The sequence below is a fragment of the Lontra canadensis genome, unplaced genomic scaffold (assembly GCF_010015895.1).
Source record: "Lontra canadensis isolate GAN:19392208 unplaced genomic scaffold, GSC_riverotter_1.0 scaffold7, whole genome shotgun sequence".
Classification (NCBI taxonomy): Eukaryota; Metazoa; Chordata; class Mammalia; order Carnivora; family Mustelidae; genus Lontra; species Lontra canadensis.
This window is the reverse complement of record NW_022631001.1, coordinates 29,604,737-29,624,330: the sequence shown is the minus strand read 5'-3', so window position 1 is coordinate 29,624,330 and position 19,594 is coordinate 29,604,737. Positions and strand designations below refer to the sequence as shown.

Here is a 19,594-nt window from a genome sequence, read left to right as displayed (position 1 = left end):
ACAAATTAACTTTTCACCAACCTTCCCAGATTTGGATAATCCGATAGACTGTCTGGGATGGAGATGCATGGTCTTGATATCACTGGGAAAAATTGAAAATACCACCAATATTGATGATGTGTAGATCATCAAAAGTCTATTTGGACCTTTTGTGTTATATGGACCCAGGCAAGGGAGGGGTCAGGTGTGTGAGAATTACCTCCTCCCAAGCAGGCAAACATCTTTCTAGTCCTGGCTCAATAGTAAGCTATTTGTAAGTCTGTTACTCTTTGAAGCTCACAGGGTGAGTCATAGGGAAACATTTATGGAGACATCTCAATCTGTGCCCTGGATTCTTCTGGTTCCAGGACCCCCTACCTTCCTTAACCTTCTTCCCTGATGGAAGTAAAGGAGCTGAGCTTACTGAGTCAGACTTTTCCTTGAGGCACCAGGGTTATAATGAGGGACACTTGCTAGGTCCTGAGGGGCATTAGAGGTAATTATTTCTTCAACTGTTCTGAAGATAACAGTCATGTTCCACAATGTGGGCTGAGGCTTAAAGATGGGCAGCTTTGAGAATAATATGAAGCAGATGCTAAGGTGGTCAGAAACACCTTTCTTGACACCATTCAAGCCCTCCTCCCCCACCACCAACACACAGCAGTATTCCCTGGGGGTGCTGCGGGGAACAGTGTGTGGTTAGGAAGGAAGAGGGGAACAATATTGAAGAGGATATGGTATTTTTGACTATGTGTCTTTGGGTCACTACTACATAATAGCCACCCATTGGATGAATATATCATCCTTTGTCAAATCAAATACATTTTTCTGAATCTCTGAAGTTTCTGTTGCTCATAAGCAGATTCCTCCAAATGCATTATTTATTTTTTTAATTCAATGAAAATGATATTACTATTTTCAGCTCTTGACAAAGGACTTTCATGTATTATATCTCATTGTGTTTTCACAATGATCCTGTGGGATGGGTTTTAGTATATTCATTACACATGTGAGGAAGCTAAGGCTTGGAAATGGTTAGATGATTTCCTTTAAGTCACAGAGGTGACATATGGCAGAAATAGTACCTCAAATCAGGATCTTGACTCCTGGTCCAGAGTTTATTCCTTGATACTAGAAGTATAGGTCTGTTCTAATCTCCCATCTTCCCAGTTCTCATGCTTTCTGCTGAGGTTACGCAGTCTCCTTAGTGGTTGTGGTGAAAGTATGAGCAATAATCACATAGTTTCTCTTGGAGAGAAAAGCCAAAACATTCTTGGCCATTTTAAGCTGTGCTGTTTCTTCTTTCTTGGATTATGCTCCTGGCTGACTTCTGCTCCTTTCCCTCATGCTTTGAGACCACTTATTTCTGTTATTGGAATTGTGAGATCAACCTAGCTGCATCTTTTCTGCCAGGAATGTGAATTACTTACCTTATGCCCCTAAACCTAGGTCTCTCTGTATCCTTGTGTTTTTCTTTCATGTGAAAGAACTGTGTCACTGGAAGTATTGAGGATGTTGGAGAGACCTATACTCTCTAAACTGTTCCTTATTTGCCCTGCTATTTGATCCCTCTACTGCCCACCCTTGGCCACCCAGATCTGGATGTTCTTCCTTGGCCCTGAAGCAGTCACTGCTAACACACAGAGAGGGTGATGACTTCCTAGCTCAGGAACTGGGGATTGGTTTGATGTGAGCTCTTGGTTTGATGTGAGTCTGATTCTGTCACTAAATGGATCTTTGACCCTTAGCTATTTACTTCATTTTAGACCTCAGTTTTCTAACCTACAGAAGAATGGTATTGGGCACAGGATGTATTGCAGATCAGAATAATTTTGTACACTTTTTGTGATTATATATGAGAAATGGAACTGGAGGGAATGTCTGCCAATTTTTTCTCTGTTCTCATTAATTTGGGATGATTTAGAATTCGTTGGCTTTCACATGACAGTTACTACCAAGAGCTTCTGTTTTTTACAGGTGACCACAACTCTGAACTTTGTGTCTACCTCTGTACACCACTACCTTGAAGGAGAGGGAGATACAGGATTGAGATACTGGGGAGAGAAACAAGATACACATTTGTGAAATGGCTGGAGAATAACTGCGGAAAGAACCTAATCCGTTTTGGAATCATCAGGGACCATTTATTCTGTAAACTGGTAGTCAAGTGAAGTTTGGAGGAGTGTGATGTCTCCAAACTAAGGGAGTTTCCATATGTCAGGATTTTTGGCAGTTTCAGATGAAGGTTAGTGATATAAGACTAAAGGACCAAGTGAGGTCAGTGCTGATTAAATCCAGTCCAGAATTCAGAACTTGGGAATGTGAGCATGATGGGAAGGATTTTTTATTTAACCTTAGTTTCTGGGCATCTACTTAAATCTGGTTATGTCAGTTGTTTCAGGTCATAGATATACTGGGATATTCAATTCTGGAACCTGGTTTCTGAACTTCTTTACAAATGCACTTCCCATGGAACCAAGCTGACTTGCCTCTTCTGTGTTTGAAGATCTTGCAGAAATATTAACTAAACTGAAAATTATTTTTGAGTGTTTACTGAGACCTATGGGGGTAGAGTGATGGTGACAGTATTGTCAGTGGGACCGTATATCTGGAGCTTGCAATCACTGAATTTAACTTGCCTCCTTTCTTTGCAGTAGCCCTTCACTCTTCTAAGTGAGATGATCACCATGATTCTTTCCAATAATTCTCATCACTTCCCACATACTTTCTTCTTGGCTGGCATACCAGGACTGACTGCTGCCCACATTTGGATCTCACTTCCCTTTTGCTTCATGTTCTTCCTGGCAGTGACTGGGAATTGTGTCCTGCTTTTTCTTATCTGGACCGAGCGCAGCCTTCACCAGTCCATGTTTTTCTTTCTTGCTATGCTTTCCTTTGTTGACCTGGTTCTCTCCCTTTCCACTCTGCCCAAGATGCTGGCCATCTTCTGGTTTGGTGCTACAGCTATCAGCTCCCACTCCTGTCTTTTTCAGATGTTCTTCATCCATGCATTCTCTGCTATGGAGTCAGGAGTGCTGGTGGCCATGGCCATGGACCGTTTTGTGGCCATCTGTAACCCACTACATTATGCAACCATTCTTACCCCAGTTGTTGTTGCTAAGATTGGAGGCCTGGTGATGCTGCGAGGTGTGGGGTTGACCATCTCCTTTCCAAGCTTGGCCCGTCGGCTGCCCTACTGTGGCTCTTACACAATTGCCTATACATACTGTGAGCATATGGCAGTAGTAAAGTTGGCCTGTGGGGCCACCACTGTGGATAACCTCTATGCCTTTGCTGTAGCAATCTTCCTTGGTGTGGGGGATGTGGCCTTTATTGCTTACTCCTATGGGCAGATTGTGAGGACTGTGATTCATTTTCCTTCACCTGAGGCACGTGCTAAAGCTGGCAGCACATGTACAGCTCATGTCTGTGTCATCCTCTTTTTCTATGGCCCAGGCTTTCTTTCTGTGGTCATGCAGCGTTTTGGGCCACCCACAGCCTCTGCCGCTAAGGTCATCCTTGCGAATCTCTACTTGCTCTTTCCCCCTGCACTAGACCCCATTGTCTATGGAGTCAAGACCAAACAGATCCGGGAGCTACTGTTTAAAATGCTAAGGCCCAGGAAGATTGACCCCACCTGAGTATAGTTCTCATCAGCTGGATCTCAGGGCAATGGTGGTCCTCCCCTGTGGGGTGGGAGCCCCACAGCCCAGGTTATTTACCTGATAGGGCCAGTCAAAAGAAAAGCAAATAAAGTTTTCTTGAGTGTTTGGAAGTTGGGAAATCTCTTCTGAGGTCATATATAGTGTTTAGATATTGGGATGGAAAACAGAAGTACTGGGTGGGGTGGGGTGTCTCAAGCTAGTAATTTTTTTGATTATGTCTTTCTTCTAAGAGTTTATGACTTGTGTTGACAAGATGAATGTATCAGGGAATTGAGAAACAATGAGGACTTCTGTGGACCTGGAAAAAGTGACTTGGAAGATCAGGGAGAGATGAACTGGGTCCCTATTTATACATATGAGAACATGGGCCACTTCCCACCATCATGACACTGACACATAGGCAGTCTGTGGGAGCCAATAGGCCTTCTCAATCAGTAAAACTCTGGCATCATAGAAATAAGGGTGGCAAACTATGGAAATTCTTTGAGTTTCAGGTTCATGAGAGAAACTCTTTAAAATATTCATGTTCTATCTGATTCTAGAAGTGCTTTAGTTCATGTGCTTTCATCTTGTTTTTGAGTTGGATGACCTTCTCTGACTCTATTATGTATTTTTAACCTCTGAGAGTAATGAGAATTTTTCTTTCATTTCTTCACCTTTAGTCTCAAGTGCCAAACCTTGAGTTAAATTTATTGCATGCAATAATTATTGTTCTAATTATTGTTTATTTTGTCTTCATTTGTAATTCTTTTGGCCATTTTCTTCTAATTCTTACTATTGGCACTCACTTTTTAATGTTTTTCATATGTTCTTAAGTATCTGCATATCCTTTTTTGTTTGTTTTTTTTTGTGTGTTCTTAAAATTTTTATTTTTTAATTTAATTTTATATTTTCAGTGTTCCAAGATTCATTGTTTATGTACCACATCCAGTGCTCCATGCAATATGTGCCCTCCTTTATACCTTGCAATGTATGTAGTGTTGATTAAGTGTTATGAGGTCCTAATATACATAAGTATCCTTCTCTAGTTCCTCAAGTCTATGCTTCCTCCACGCATGGGTAGTCTGGGATCTTCCTAATGGGGATGCACCTCCTTGTCTTTATCCTTGCTTTTCTTACTCATGATCTCTCTCTATAAAATAAAATAAATCTTTAAAAATTATATATATATATATATATAATGATTGGTTGAAGTATCTGTCTTCTATCTCTACTAAGTGGTGAGTTGCACTGTATCCTTAGCATAGTACCTGGTACAAGATAGGCACTCAATAAATGTTTACTTAATAAATAAATTTTATTTTAATGGACTGTATCATTGTTAACATATTTCCTCATCAGTCACATTGACATATGCATATTTTGGATTAAATGAATACATAAATCTCAAATTGTGATATAGGCACTCAATAACTTTTTATTGAAGAAAGGAAATAAGTTGTCACAAAATCAGCATTGCAGTCATAATCACTATTAACACTACTGTCTTTACTGCTATCATTGTAATGAACACTATCTCAACTTTCAAATGTAATTTCATTTAAAAAAAAAATTTCAACTGGTGGTATTTTGGACACAGTGCAGATGCCCTGGAGAATGTGATTACTCTTATAATGTAATCTCACTGCCGTGTATAAACATAGAACAAGCAGAAAAATAGCATTTATCTTCCTCCTTATCTTCATTTGCTCTTCTTTTCTTCAATATTTTCTTCCTCATCCTGAGTATTTTCTAGGCTCTCAGTGTGATGATGAAATGAACTTGAAAATATAGAAACTATATAAAATGTGATAGTGCTGTGATAGATGTTGGTTTTAAGTCACTGAGACTAATTCTGCATGGGAGGTAAGAGCCAACAAAGGGACATGGGTTGGATTAGGTTAAAGAGATGCTATGAATGACCAGGGTTTACAAGAATATGAGCCTAGGTTGTCAAGAGTGTAGTTGGAGGGTTAAGGCTAAACTTATGGTCCCTAAGGGAAGTCTGCTTCAGTCTTTCTCCTAAGTGGCTTCTGCTCTATGCCATGCTCAATGGTCCCATGTTTCCTCTGTTAAATATTAATCTTCAATATAATTAGTAAGAAGATATCACAGCAGCCTTATTCATAGTAGCTAAAATGTAAAGACAACCCATGTGTCCATCAGCTAATGAATGGATTAACAAAAATGTAGTATACACATGTTAGTATTCAGCCTTCAAAGAAATAAGATTCTGGCACATGCTACAGCATAGATGAATCTTAAACATTATGCTAAGTGAAATAAGCTGGACACAAAATGACATATATTCTATGATTCTTCTTATATGAAGTATCTAAAGCAGGCAAATGCATGGAGACATAAATAGCACAAAGGTTGCCAGGGGCTTAGAGGAGAGACGAATGGGAATTGCTATATAACAGGTACAGAGCTTCTATTTGGGATCATGGGAAAATTCTGGAAACAGATATTGGTGATGGCTGCACAATATTGTAAATGTACCTAATGCCACTGAATTGTGACTTAAAAATGGTTAAAATATAAATATTATATTAAATATACTTTACCACAATTAAAAATGACAACAACAACAACAAAAACACCCCAAAGAGATACCCCTTCAAAGACAAGGCAAAAAGCGGAGACCTCCCTCTTCTCCTATCTCTGCTTCATAGGTCGGAGTAGAAGAAAGGGCTACTGGAGATGCACAGTAGCTATAGGATTGCAGATGAAGATTCCTTAGTAGGAGGATGAGTGACATTTACAACCAATGGGTGTAGAGTTCTCTGTCTGCTTTAGTTAAACTTGTTTTAAACTATCTTGGTCTGAATATGCTGCATTAATGCAATACGTTATTTATTTGAGAGCAAGAGAGAGCACAAGCAGTGGGAGAAGCAGACTCCCTGCTGAGCAGGGAGCCTGATACAGGTTTGATCCCAGGACTCTGGGATCATGACCTGAGCCAAAGGCATGCAGTTAACTGTCTGAGCCACGCAGGTGCCCCTAGCGTAAAATCTTTTTTTTTTTAAAATATTTTATTTATTTAACATAGAGAAAGAAATCACAAGTAGGCAGAGAGGCAGGCAGAAAGAGAGGGGGAATCAGGCTCCCTGCTGAGCAGAGAGCCATATGTGGGGCTTGATCCCAGGACCCTGAGATCATGACCTGAGCTCAAGGCAGAGGCTTAACCCATTGAACCACCCAGGTGCCCCTCTAGTGCAAAATCTTGATGATATGAGCATCTCCTATTGTTCAGCTATTACTCCATGGTAACTTGAGCCTTTGAGGAAAAGAAACTTCACACATAGTCTCTGTTGTTTAATATCTATAGAATGTATATGAAGCTGGTACTCTCATTATATCCATTTTTTGTTTCTGACAAAAATGTTATACCACCTATTAAGTGGGGACCATTCATTGTTTCACACTTCTCATACCTCTTGTTTGATAGTGAGTTCACTGTTCTTTTTTTTTTTAAATTTATTTATTTGACAGACAGAGATCATAAGCAGGCAGAGAGGCAGGTTGGGGGGGGTGGGGGAAGCAGGCTCTCCGCTGAGCAGAGAGCCTGACTTGGGGCTCGATCCCAAGACCCTGGGATCACGACCTGAGCCAAAGGCAGAGGCTTTAACACACTGAGTCACCCAGGTGCCCTGTGAGTTCACTGTTTCTATTCCCTGAAGCAATTTTCAGGGTTTTTTCCCCCTGGAACAACAGATAAGCAAACAAATAAGCTTTGACTGGTGCTTTGCTGTTCATGTCATTCATGCAAATCATTCTATACTACTCCTAATTACTGGTATCTCTCCTTGCTGCTCTTCTTCATTAAATGATGACTAAGTGGATATATTCTCTATTTTTTTGCCTCCCCTCCCCATTACCCTGGTACAGGACTACAGGATTTATGCTTATGACCCATTGAACATTCTGTGTTTTCATATTCTTGATTTATTTCTCCCAAGATCCTTACCTCATTACCCATTCCCATGACATATCCTCAAACCTCTCTGGAGATTACTGTATTTGTCCCTAACACATCTCCCAGCATCTGTGCTTCACCTCTTATGCATATTCCTAGCATATTTGATAATGAGATTCTGTTCATGTCTCGATCTTCTGCTTAAAATCTTCATGATTTCCACTTTTCACAGTCCTATGGTTCCTGCTTATACACCAGGTTCCACATCTCCTATGGTTTCTGCTTATACACCAGGCTCAGATCCTGAGTACTACATCCCCAAATGTCATGATTTTTTCAAGTCGTTGGCAATACCAAGCTCCCTTCCCTCTTACCTCAGGGTTTTTGTATCCTCAGCCTCTCCTCCACACCTCCCTTCACTTTTAACCCATTATTCTGGTCACTAACTTGAATTAGGAGGGCTTTCCTGCATTCCCCAGAATGAGAACTTTCTCTTATTACATGCTTGACCTCCTGTAGTTTTAATTTATAACACTTATAACTGTTATTAGGTTTCTTTAATCAAATACATAATATATACCATCCAGTGAGCCATGATGGTAGGGATCGTTTATCATATTGCTTGTTTTGTATCATCTAGTAGAGTATACAGATATGGCAGATATTTAATACCTACTGAATGCATGCATGAATGAATGAATAAATGAGGCTTCCCACCAACTATGAATTAAATACTTGTTGCCTGGATAAATGAAAAGACTGTGCAACTGAAACATTATTCCAAAGGAAAATGTGGCCACTGAGGTATACTGTAGCTGCTTTATCAGAGATGTGGCCAAGGGAAGGGTCTCTTTGGTAATAGGGAGTTATGATGGAGGAGGTCTTAGCCATCTCATTGGAAACTTGCTTGGCTGGACTGTGTGAGAATCAATACCTATCTCATACTCGCTGTGGTATTGGAGTTGATATCCATGGACTTATTGCAATTTCTCAGAAGAGAAGCAGAGTGCTTAATTCACTTGAGAGAGATGGTGTTCATTTCAGATTGGATTCTCTAGAAACAGATGCTGAGGCAGAGATTTGCCTGCAGGAAGCTTATTGTATACTTGGGTATATAAGTATACTAAGTATACTTGGGGATGACATCTGTCCGGGAGTATGGGAAGCAGGTTGGAAAAGAGGAAGAAGTTAAACTATAATCTATTTACCCCACATGCCTGAGCTGATTCCATGGGGTTGCTCTTGAGTGGAGATGGTTCTTCAATGTTGTTTCTAAAGAGAGAGCTTCAGGTTTTTGTATTTGTACTTAAATGGGTCATTGGGTGAGAGCTGCATTCAGAAAAGAAAACTAATCGTGGGTGAGTCAGCTGTCTTTGTCCAAGGGAGAGTGACTCAATTATGAGCTTTTAGCAGCCAACACTCAGCAGATGGAGGAATGAACAAGTTTCACCAGAGTCCCCTAAAGAATTTATTGCTCTGAGTTTGACCTGTGAGAATGAGAAATCTGAAATTACAGAGAAATATGAGCTTTCTTAGCTCACCGAACATGCAGCTTCCTATGACAGCCATCAAGGTGGACAGGCTTAGAAGTGATGACCAACACTGGACAGACATGAGCCACCTGATCTGATGCAGGTGCCACTCCCTGCTCTGCCTCTCTGCCCAACCCGCTATCCCTGGGGCATTTGATTTAGTTCTCTGGGCCTCCAGCCAGTCTGGATGCTAACTTTAGCCCTGTCCAAAGGTGTCTGTGTGTCCTCTGGGACCTGCCAATTGGTAATAACATCTTGCCCGCTCACTGTCTTATTCACAGTTACTGGACCTACCTTGGGGAAGTATCAAGAATGGACTTGTCTTTCATGGTAGGATTATAAAACTCGGTGTAAATTTGTGCATTATTTATAGAATAATCTATATACCAGAAATTTATACACATCATTTAATTAATATTTATAATATATCAGTAAAATTTATATTATTTGCTCTACCATCAGGTGAGGCAGTCTATACTCAGAGAGTTTAGGTATCCTACCATGGTTTCATTTGTTGAATATGAAGGGGACAGAATTTAAGCACAGTTGTCTGCCTACAAAGCTTATGTTTATCTCCTGTACTGTGAAGACTCTACCAGGTAGTTTATAATTATGAAGTTTAATGAGAAATTGTTCTTTATGTGAGACAAACCATTAAGGCACTGAAAGGATTTTTATAATTAGATAAAACAAAATTGTGGATGAACAAAAAAAGATAACAAAATAAAGTGCTCTTAACATGATTAGTGTGGTCCAACAGTTAATCAGTCCTTCGAAGAGACAGTAACCAGTGGACTTTGAATTTTGAAGGATGAGAAAGACCAAGTCAGATAAAAGAGGAGGAAGAAAGAATATACAAAAGGCACTTGTAAAGTAAGTTGTTGCACTCATATAATTCCAAGAACATTGGAACAGTTCAAGCAAGACATATATGTGGAAATTTGTTAAGTCAAAGTAATACAAAGAGTAGCCTTTGAAAGTCTTGTTTGCCAGTCTTAAATGTGTAGTTTTATTCGATGGACTAAATGGAATAAAATATTTTAATCTTAGAAGTGACATGACGACATGTGAATTTTATTTATATTTTATAATCCTCTGCCTTAAGAATACACAGTGGATAGGAAGGAGTTAATAGCAAAGCCAGAGAGATCTAAGGACATAATCCACATGATAGAAGTTAGGAGTGTGCACTAGGCAGTGACACTGCGGGGTGAGAAGAATGAGTGGGTCAAAAGGGTTTAAAGTGCAATCAACAGGAACTGGTCCCAAGTAAAAGGGAGGAGAGATAAGAATGAGAAAGGATCCTTTCAGGTTTCTACATTGGGTTGAATAGGTACATATAGTGATTTAACTCACAAAGCTGTGAGCATGAAGGAGGTAGAGTGGATTTGGGAAGAGTAAGCAAGTTAATTCAATCTTGAATTCCTTGAGCGTGTGGTATAGATATTTAGGTATAGATAAATGCAAAATGGATCTGGGTTACAGAAAAGTATTTGACTCAGAAACCTGGATTTGGAAGAAATTAAAGGATGTAATTGGTTATAATATTAATAAATGGATGAACTCAATCAGAGATAATGTACAGAACAGAGAAGAGAGGAGAGGATGGGACCCTGGAATCAACACCATATAAGAGAGAGGTAGATGGAGAAGCGGGTGGGATGGGAGACATAGGAGGAACAACTGTAGGCTGCTGTGTTGTGGAAACTGAGGGAGAATACTTTGAAGAGAACAGATTGATTTACAGTGTTCGGCAATGGCAAGAGGAGTTGCAGAGGATCCTTTCCAGTGGACATTCCAAGTGAGAAGTAATTGAATGGTAGAGTTTAAACATCTCTCTAAAAGCAGAGTGTTTACTCTTATCTGTAAATGAAACTAGACCCATTGTAGTTCAGACATGTGGATGTCTCACTTTAAAGACATTGTCTCAAGACCAGGGGATTCTCTTCTTTGTATCTCACTTTATTTGCTTGTGCTTCACTTTCAGCTTCTTTCTTCTCATGAAGATGGTGGCCAGATCTAGACACTGGGATAACCCACCAGGAATGGAGAGATCATGATTTTGGTTTCTTTTCCCTTTTCTGTGTCCAAGCCATTGACGATGGCCCTTAGTAATTCAAGCTGGAGGCTACTCCATCCTTCATTTTTCCTGATGGGCATCCCCGGTTTGGAGGAAAGCCAGCACTGGATAGCATTGCCACTGTGTGTCCTTTATCTCCTTGCCGTAATGGGCAATGTGAGCATCATCTTCATCGTCTGGACTGACTCATCCTTGCACCAGCCTATGTACCTCTTTCTGGCCATGCTCTCTGGCATTGACCTGGTGCTGGCCTCCTCCACTGCACCCAAAACCCTTGCGGTGCTCCTGGTTCATGCCCATGAGATTGGGTACACTGTCTGCCTGATCCAGATGTTCTTCATCCATGCTTTCTCTTCCATGGAGTCAGGTGTACTTGTGGCCATGGCTCTGGATCGCTATGTAGCCATTTGTCACCCTCTGCACCATGCTACCATCTTGCATCCAGGGATCATAGGGCACATTGGGATGGCAGTGCTGGTACGGGGGTTGCTCCTCCTCCTCCCCTTCCCTATCCTGTTGCAGAGACTCGTCTTCTGCCGGGCCACCATCATAGGCCATGCCTATTGTGAACATATGGCTGTGGTAAAACTGGCCTGCTCAGAAACCACAGTGAACCGAGCTTATGGGTTGGTGGTGGCCCTGCTTGTGGTTGGGCTAGATGTTGTGGCCATTGGTATTTCCTATGGTCTCATCCTTCAGACTGTGCTGAAGGTACCAGGGAGAGAGGCTCGTCTTAAGGCCTTTAGCACATGTGGGTCTCATATTTGTGTCATCCTGATCTTCTATATTCCTGGAATATTTTCCTTCCTCACTCATCGCTTTGGCCACCAGGTACCCCATCATGTTCATGTTCTTCTGGCCACCCTCTACCTCCTTGTGCCACCTGCACTCAATCCTCTTGTCTATGGGGTGAAGACCCAGCAGATCCGCCAGAGAGTGATGAGGGTTTTCTCCCTAAAAGGACAGTTCTGAACATATTCCCATTATTTTTTTCTGAGGCTGCTGCCAAAGGAACAGCCAAGAGTCCCTGGCTGGTCTGGGCTATGTGGATAGAGACCATTCCACAGTGAGGAGTCTTTCCTGTCCTGCTAGTCTGATGGCAAAGAATGTTGCCTGGGCACTTGGCTTCATCAGTGATTGGTTTACTTAGATAGCAGGATTTGTGATTATTTTCCCCATCCCTTTTTTGCTCTTGATCCCAATATTTCTCTACTCCTTGTGATGTGGGACTTGGAGATAAGATTAATAGAAGATACCTCTGGATATGCCATTTTTTCCTGCCTCCACCCGGTCACTATGGAACATCATCTAGTAAAGGAGTGGGAAGTCCCAACCTTTGCATGGTTTTAGTTTTAGTGTTTTCAAACTCTCAAAATTCTGTGAGTTCTAGGTCACTGGGTTCCCCTGTAGTAAGAGAGTATTTCTCAAAGCATTTGAAATGTCCACTATGTGAAAAAACACTTTTTATTACAATTGAGTAATAAACAGTTTTTATTACAATATGAGTGTTACTCATTTATTTAAAATAGATCTAAGTGGGGAGGTAATGTAATAGGCTCTAGGAGTAATCTGTTATGATTCTTATTTTCAAAATATAAACTTATATGTATATAGTGGATTTCTTTTTAAAAAAGGTCTGTTTGGATTTTGGATTTATTTTATCTTAATTTATATGTTTTGCTTAGGATAAAGAGAGAATAAGACCAAGTATTGAGTATATGTATGTTTTATAAGTATTAATTTCAGAAAGCAAAAGTAATAATGTAATTATTATGATCTAATAATCATACTATTTGCTAGTCTGGTGTTGATAAATTTTTATTAAATTTATAAATTGTTATTATATTTATTAATAAATATAGAACTAGTTATGCCACTTGGAAGAAGAATTTCTCTTTTTGAAATGTGGATATGGGGGTGATATCAGTTAGATCCTCCCCATTTCTGGTAACATGAACTGGGTAAATCTTACAAGAGGATTGTCACAGTTGATATATTACAGTTGATGTAATATATCAACTTGTTGGATATTGCCCTAAAATCCTAAAAAGTAGTATGTTCTGATCAGCTCTAGAAGAAAAAAGTCATCCTGACTTGCTGTAGGTGCTCTCATGTTGAGAGGGTCCTATCCTGGTACTCCATAGTGGTTGAAAGGAGGGTCTGGACGGGTTATTCTTCCAGTTTCTTTTTTTTGGTTAAATTTTACTCCTAATAAATAGTTTTCAGGTATAGAGATGGAGTATAAAGTCTACAGTTTGGTTGGTACATGTGGGTGAATTAGGGAGGAGTCCTATGAGTTCTTATTGTAGGAGCAATTACATGTTCTCATCAGCTTGGTTGTAGGCCTGGACTTGAACTCTGGTGAGTTGTCCTGGGGAGGCCCAGGCTTCACTCTATGTTGTATCACATCCACAGGAAAACTGTCGTGGCCCTAGAGGTACTTAGATTAGGTAGGTTATTACAAGTTGCGGTTTGTTCTTTCCTCCCATTTACATCACCTGCTGATGCTTGGGATATGAGTATGATGTTGGGATCTGAAGAGCTTCCTTGGGTTACAAGATAGAAATGTGTGCTGAAGCTGGCAGAACAACACTGTAGAAGAGCCTGTGTCCCTGATGCCATCTGGGCCACCAACCCTGACTGAAACCTGGGACAGAAGCTTGTATCTGGGTTAAGCCACTATGCATGGGGGAATCTTTTTGTGGAGGACTAACCTATAACCTAAGAAGTAGATGTTTTTCCTATCAGATCATCCAGGTGGGATATGTCTTCTACCTGAAGGAAGTCTTTTAGAATTCCCTTTTGAAAAGGTTTTCAGTTATTGTTTGTCTAAAAATCTGTTTATTTTACTCTCATTCAAATTTACCCTCAGAAAGTGTTTATGCCATTTTCTTACTGTTTTTTTTTTTTCTCTTGTGGCTATAGTATATCTCCATATATTCCCTGTTTCATTCCTAGCAGTGTTAATTTGTGCCTTCCCTGATTTCCTGGCTTATCCATGTTAAACCTTTATCAGTAGTATGAAAATATTTAAATGTTATACTTATTATCCATTTAACTTAATGTTAGCACTGGCTTTTTGGCTTTAACTTTTCTTGTCACATTTTGCGCAGAGAGGACTGCACTGACACAGATCCTCTGGTAATAGAAGAACAATTCCCTCATCCATTCACTAAAGGATTGCTTTCAATTTCTGTTATCAGTTCTAATGATTCTAAACTTGGATTATTTTCTGAATCTCTTAATAAGAACATTTCTCATATCTGCATCAAGCTTTTCCCAGTCCTTTCCCTAGCTTATAATTCTACCCTCCACACATACATACCTACATTGGTTTGTAGCCTCTTCATTTTGTTTTTCCTATAAAGCCAATCCAATGTGAATTATGAGCTCCAGAAATTTCTCAAAGTATTTGTACCAATCCTTGTCCATTTCACATATCTAGTACTGGATTGAATTATCTTATTTTTATATTTCTGTAGCCATCAAAGGGAAACTTTGGAAGATAGGGGAAGTAAATAATATTTTTAGTCTAACATCTTGAATCATAATTATTACAATTTTAACTTAATCTTGTGACATCACTTGTGTTGTATGTATCTTCCATGGTAGACTAGAGTCCAGAAAGATAGTAGTTATCTTCTTCTTCTTTTTTAAAAAAGATTTTATTTATTTATTTATTTATTTATTTAAATCATTTTATTTTTATTTATTTTCAGCATAACAGTATTCATTGTTTTTGTACCACACCCAGTGCTCCATACAATCCGTGCCCTCTCTAATACTCATCACCTGGTTCCCCCAACCTCCCACACCCCCCACCTCTTCAAACCCTTCAGATTGTTTTTCAGAGTCCATAGTCTCTCATTGTTCACCTCCCCTTCCAATTTCCCCCAACTCCCTTCTCCTAACTCCCCATGTCCTCCATGCTATTTGTTATGCTCCACAAATAAGTGAAACAATATGATAATTGACTCTCTCTGCTTGACTATATTTATTTATTTAAGAGAGAGAAAGAAATAGAGAGCAGAGAGGGAAGGAGAGGGAGGAAACAATTTCCAGCAGACTCTGCAGTGAGACAGATCCTGACAGGGTGCTAGATCCCATGGGCCCGAGATCATGACGTGAGCCAAAACCAAGTCTGACACTCAACCCACTGAGCTACCCAGACACCCCAAAACAGGAATCTTCTGTGTGTTATTTACTTCTCAATACTAAGTGGCCGACTTACTTCCCAATACAATAAACATCTTAATAATTATTTGTATAGAGGATGAATGCAAAAATGCAAAATGCAATGCATTTTGCAAAAAATGCAAAAAAATGCAAAAACTTGATATCTCTGCTGTGAATCCCCTTTCTTTTTTCTTTTTTTCTTTCTCTCCTTCTTTCTTTCACTCTCTCTCTTTCTCTTTCTTCTTTCTTCCTTTCTTTCTTTGTTTCTTTTAAATTAATTAAATTATATTTTTTAAAAAGATCTTATTTAGAGAGAAGAAGTGAGTGAGTGCACAAGCAGTGGGAGTGGCAGGTTTAGAGGGAGTAGCAGGCTTCCTTGTGAGCAATGAGCCCAATGGGGGACTTGATCCCAGAACTGGGATCATGACCTGAGTCAAGGGGAGATGCTTAACCAACTGAGCAACCCAGGTGTCCCTCTTTCTTTCTTTTTTAGTAATTTTTAGTGTGATTTTCTGTTTAGGGGGACATATCTTCCATCCTAGAATTAGATGCTAATGATCTGATGGAGACAGGGTGCCACTTGATAGAAAAAAGCTCAGGAATGCTGTACGTGATTGAAAGTGCAGATTTCTCTCCTATCTCCTCTGTGTTCTTACTAGTTGAGACTGCTTATGAGGCATTATAGACTGATCAAAATAAAAATGGTTAGAACCTAGTAAATTCCATTTGCAGTAAGTCATGACTGCAAAATGTACGTGGGACCAGTGGACAAAGGGGAGATCTTCAACATCATTCTCTTAATTCTACATCTTGGGATCCATTCCTACTTCTTCCCCCCTCCCCCACCTTAACATAGGGAGATTTGATGTGAAAATTTGGCTTCAAATACAATTACCCAGCCATCTGCAAGGAGGACTGCAGAACCCCCACAAACAGAGCCCTAGCTGAATGTAAAATGCAAAAAGAATGGTTGGCTTCTAGAGGTTTCTCTCCAGGAAGCAGATCTCAGGGTTCTTATGCAGGTGTGTATGAGATATTTGAATACAATGTACAAGAGTCCACTGCTGTGCTTACAGATCCTCCAGGCAGGCAGTGAAACAGACAGAACATATTTCCTATGCTTGAGATGCATTAACCCTGCCCACTGCTCCAATCATCTCTGTCCAGTGGTATTAGTGATTCTTCTTCCCATATGGAAAACCAAGCAAGGGAGAGGAGGAGGGAAAGATAGAGGTTTCACTCCTATTATGTCCCTCTTGGGGTGAAGGGAATAAAGCCTTCCTCTGGAAGCAGAGTGAAGGAAATAAGGATCTTCCCCAACAGGCAGCAGATGGCTCCTTTCACATTCTTTTGGATGAAGTCGATAATGTTTCATGTACTGGGGGTTAGAAAAATGGCTTGGAGGATAGGAGCCGAATTTTTTTTTTTTTTTTTTTTTTTGTGGTGCATCATAAATTGTGTCTCAGTAGTTTCAAAGAACAAAACCTTCCAGAGTATATTATCTTACCAACACAGAATTAAGTTGGGAAACAATACCAATGAGTTGTCATGAAAAGCCCTTAAATACTTGGAAACTAAATATCACACATCTAAATGATCCATGGCTTAAATAAGAATCACAGCAGAAGTTAGAAAATATTTCAGACTGATTGTTAATAACTTAGAGCAAAAGTTATGGGACATAGCTACAAAGAAATTAGAGGTAAGTTTATATTTTTCACTGCTTACAATAGAAAAGAATGAAGATTTAAAAGCAATTATTTAAGTTGACAACTTGGGAATTTATAGAAAGAAGAATACATTAAGCCAAGGTAAACTAGAGCAGAGTAAGGAGTTAATAAAGATAAGAATAGAATCAATACACTTGAGAAAAGAAACAATAGAGAAAATCAACAAATTAACAAAAGAACAAAGTTGGTTCTTTGGAAAGATTAATAATATTAATAAGGCTCTGATAAGACTTAGAAAAAGAGAACAACGCAGAAGATCAATATGATTATTGAGGAAGTTATACACACAATACAAAATAACTAAAAAGGTAATAAAGGAATGTTACAGTTTTAAACCACCAAAACCAACATTTACCTATGAGATTTTAGGGCACATGTTGTGTGAATTCCAGCTCCCAAACATCCTAAGTACAGACTTATCATTAGGAATTCTCTTTCTTTTTTCAAGGAAAATCTTTTTTTCCTTTTCTTTAATTTCCTTCCTCCCCCTTTCCGTCTCCTCCCCTTTTTCCTCCTCCCCTCTACCTTCTTTCCCTTCCTCTCTCCCCATCTCCCTGCCTTTCCTCCATCTCACTTTCTTTCCTCACATTTTTTCTTTTCTATGAATTTCCCCTTAATGATCAACTAAAGATGTCTCCTTCTCAAGTTCTCCCCTTAAAGGAGACTATACTGTAATAGAGTTCTCCAGAGAAACTGAATTAATGGGAGATGGATAGATACATAGATAGCTAGATATAAGAGGAGATTTACTATAGGAATTGGCTCATGCTGCTATGGAGGCCAATAAGTCTCACAATCTGTCTGCAAGCAAGAGAACCAGACAGCCAGTAGTATAATTCATTCTGAGTCCCAAGGCCTGAGAACCAGGAGATTCCTGGTGTAAATCCCAGTCTGAGGCCAAGGGTATGAGAACTTGGGGACTGCTAGTGTAAGTCTTGGAGTCTGAAGGCTCAGGAACCAGGTGCTCTGATGTTTAAAGGCAGGGAAGAAATGGACAGCTCAGCTTAAGAAAAAGTTATCCCTTCCTTTTGTCTTCTTGTGTTCCAGTGAGGCTTTCGATAGATTGGCTGATGCCTATTGGTGAGGGTGTGTCTCTATGCAGTCTAATGGGCCAAATGCTAATAACTTCCAGAAACACATTCAGATACATTCAGATATAATTTTGCCAGCTATCTGGGCATTCTGCTGTCCAGTTAAGTTGATACATAAAACTAACCATCAAATATATGAGCTCCCAGCAGACTCCTTCCTTCCCTTCCCACACTTTGTGTTTTCTCCGACAATGTGATCTATAAACCTAGCTTGGACTCTATCTTTATGACAATATAATGAGAAAAAAATATATAAGTGGAATAAATAAGCATTAGCTGGCAGTCAAGGTTTACATTTTTAGTTGATTCCAACTTGGAGGAAAGTCTGAAGAGCATTGGAAGACATGAAAGAATTAATTTATGTATAATATGTGAGTCCAGCACTATTTTAAGTGGTATTTATATATTGATTCTTCTAATCCTCACAAAAATCCTATGATATGGGTATGCTATTATTATGTTTATGTTAAATAAGGAAACTGAGACTCAGAGAGGTAAAATGATTTTTTTAAAAAGATTTTATTTATTTATTTGACAGAGAGATCACAAGTAGGCAGAGAGACAGGCAGAGAGAGAGGGGAAGCAGGCTCCTCGCCAAGCAGAGAGCCTGATGCGGGGCTCGATCCCAGAACCCTGAGATCATGACCTGAGCCGAAGGCAGAGGCTTAACCTGCTGAGCCAACCAGGTGTCCCTGATTTTTTAAAATAGTAACATAACTTCTAAGTGATGAGATTTTAACTCCAGTAGCCCATTCTACAGTCTTTTTCATCATAGCACTCTGCTCCCCATTCTATATTACACTGGTGGTAATTTGCGTTATTGAGATGTCACTCCATGTTACATTTCACTGATGTTTCATTTTGTGATGATTAGGTTTTCTACAGGTGAGCCAATTCTAGAGTCCTATTTTGAGGGTCTGTTCGTGGGTCCTGTTCTAGTACCAATACTGTATTGTGCAGGGTATAAGGAGGAAACAGTACTAGAGAAGGATTTAACTGAAAAGAGTTTAAAAAGAGAGTATTTATAGAGGTGTTGGCAGGATCAAGGAAACAACAGGAAGAACCCAAGAGCCTACAACATCAGGAAACCATTACCACCCAGGTCTCCACTACCTCACCCAGGGTAAGAGGAGGGATAGTATTACTCCAACCTGTAGAGCTCTGAAACTGGAAGAGGGGCTTCTTACTAGGATCTCTGGCTAGAGAGAAACACAACCATGGTTAGAAGTGTATCAAACCAAAAGGTGGGGATAGGAATAAGTATCCCCTCCTGTCTACCCTCCTACATTTGATCTCCCGTAGGTGACTCCTATTGTCTGAACTTGGAAGTCCGAAAGTCAGGTCAGGGAACCAAGCTGAAGCAGGACATAAATATCAGCCTCTATGAGCACAGAGCAGGGCAAAGAAAGAGGAAATGGAATTGTGGCTAAATAGAGAATAAAT

General features: G+C 39.8%; 2 protein-coding genes across 2 annotated transcripts; both read left to right on the top strand.

Moving 5' to 3' along the window:
- The first annotated feature begins 2,666 nt into the window (after positions 1-2,666).
- LOC116865406 (olfactory receptor 52K1-like) lies at positions 2,667-3,620 on the top strand. The gene has a single exon (XM_032853677.1). The coding sequence runs from the start codon at positions 2,667-2,669 to the stop codon at positions 3,618-3,620; it is 954 nt and encodes a 317-aa protein (XP_032709568.1).
- A 7,510-nt stretch (positions 3,621-11,130) lies between these two features.
- On the top strand, positions 11,131-12,126 carry LOC116864911 (olfactory receptor 52L1-like). Its single transcript, XM_032852721.1, has one exon. It carries the CDS (start codon positions 11,131-11,133, stop codon positions 12,124-12,126), a length of 996 nt encoding a protein of 331 aa, XP_032708612.1.
- Positions 12,127-19,594: the final 7,468 nt, after the last annotated feature.

What these genes read in the sequence shown, in the direction of transcription:
- LOC116865406 (XM_032853677.1), top strand. Translation starts at nt 2,667, where the DNA reads ATGATTCTTTCCAATAATTCTCATCACTTCCCACATACTTTCTTCTTG.
- LOC116864911 (XM_032852721.1), top strand. Translation starts at nt 11,131, where the DNA reads ATGATTTTGGTTTCTTTTCCCTTTTCTGTGTCCAAGCCATTGACGATG.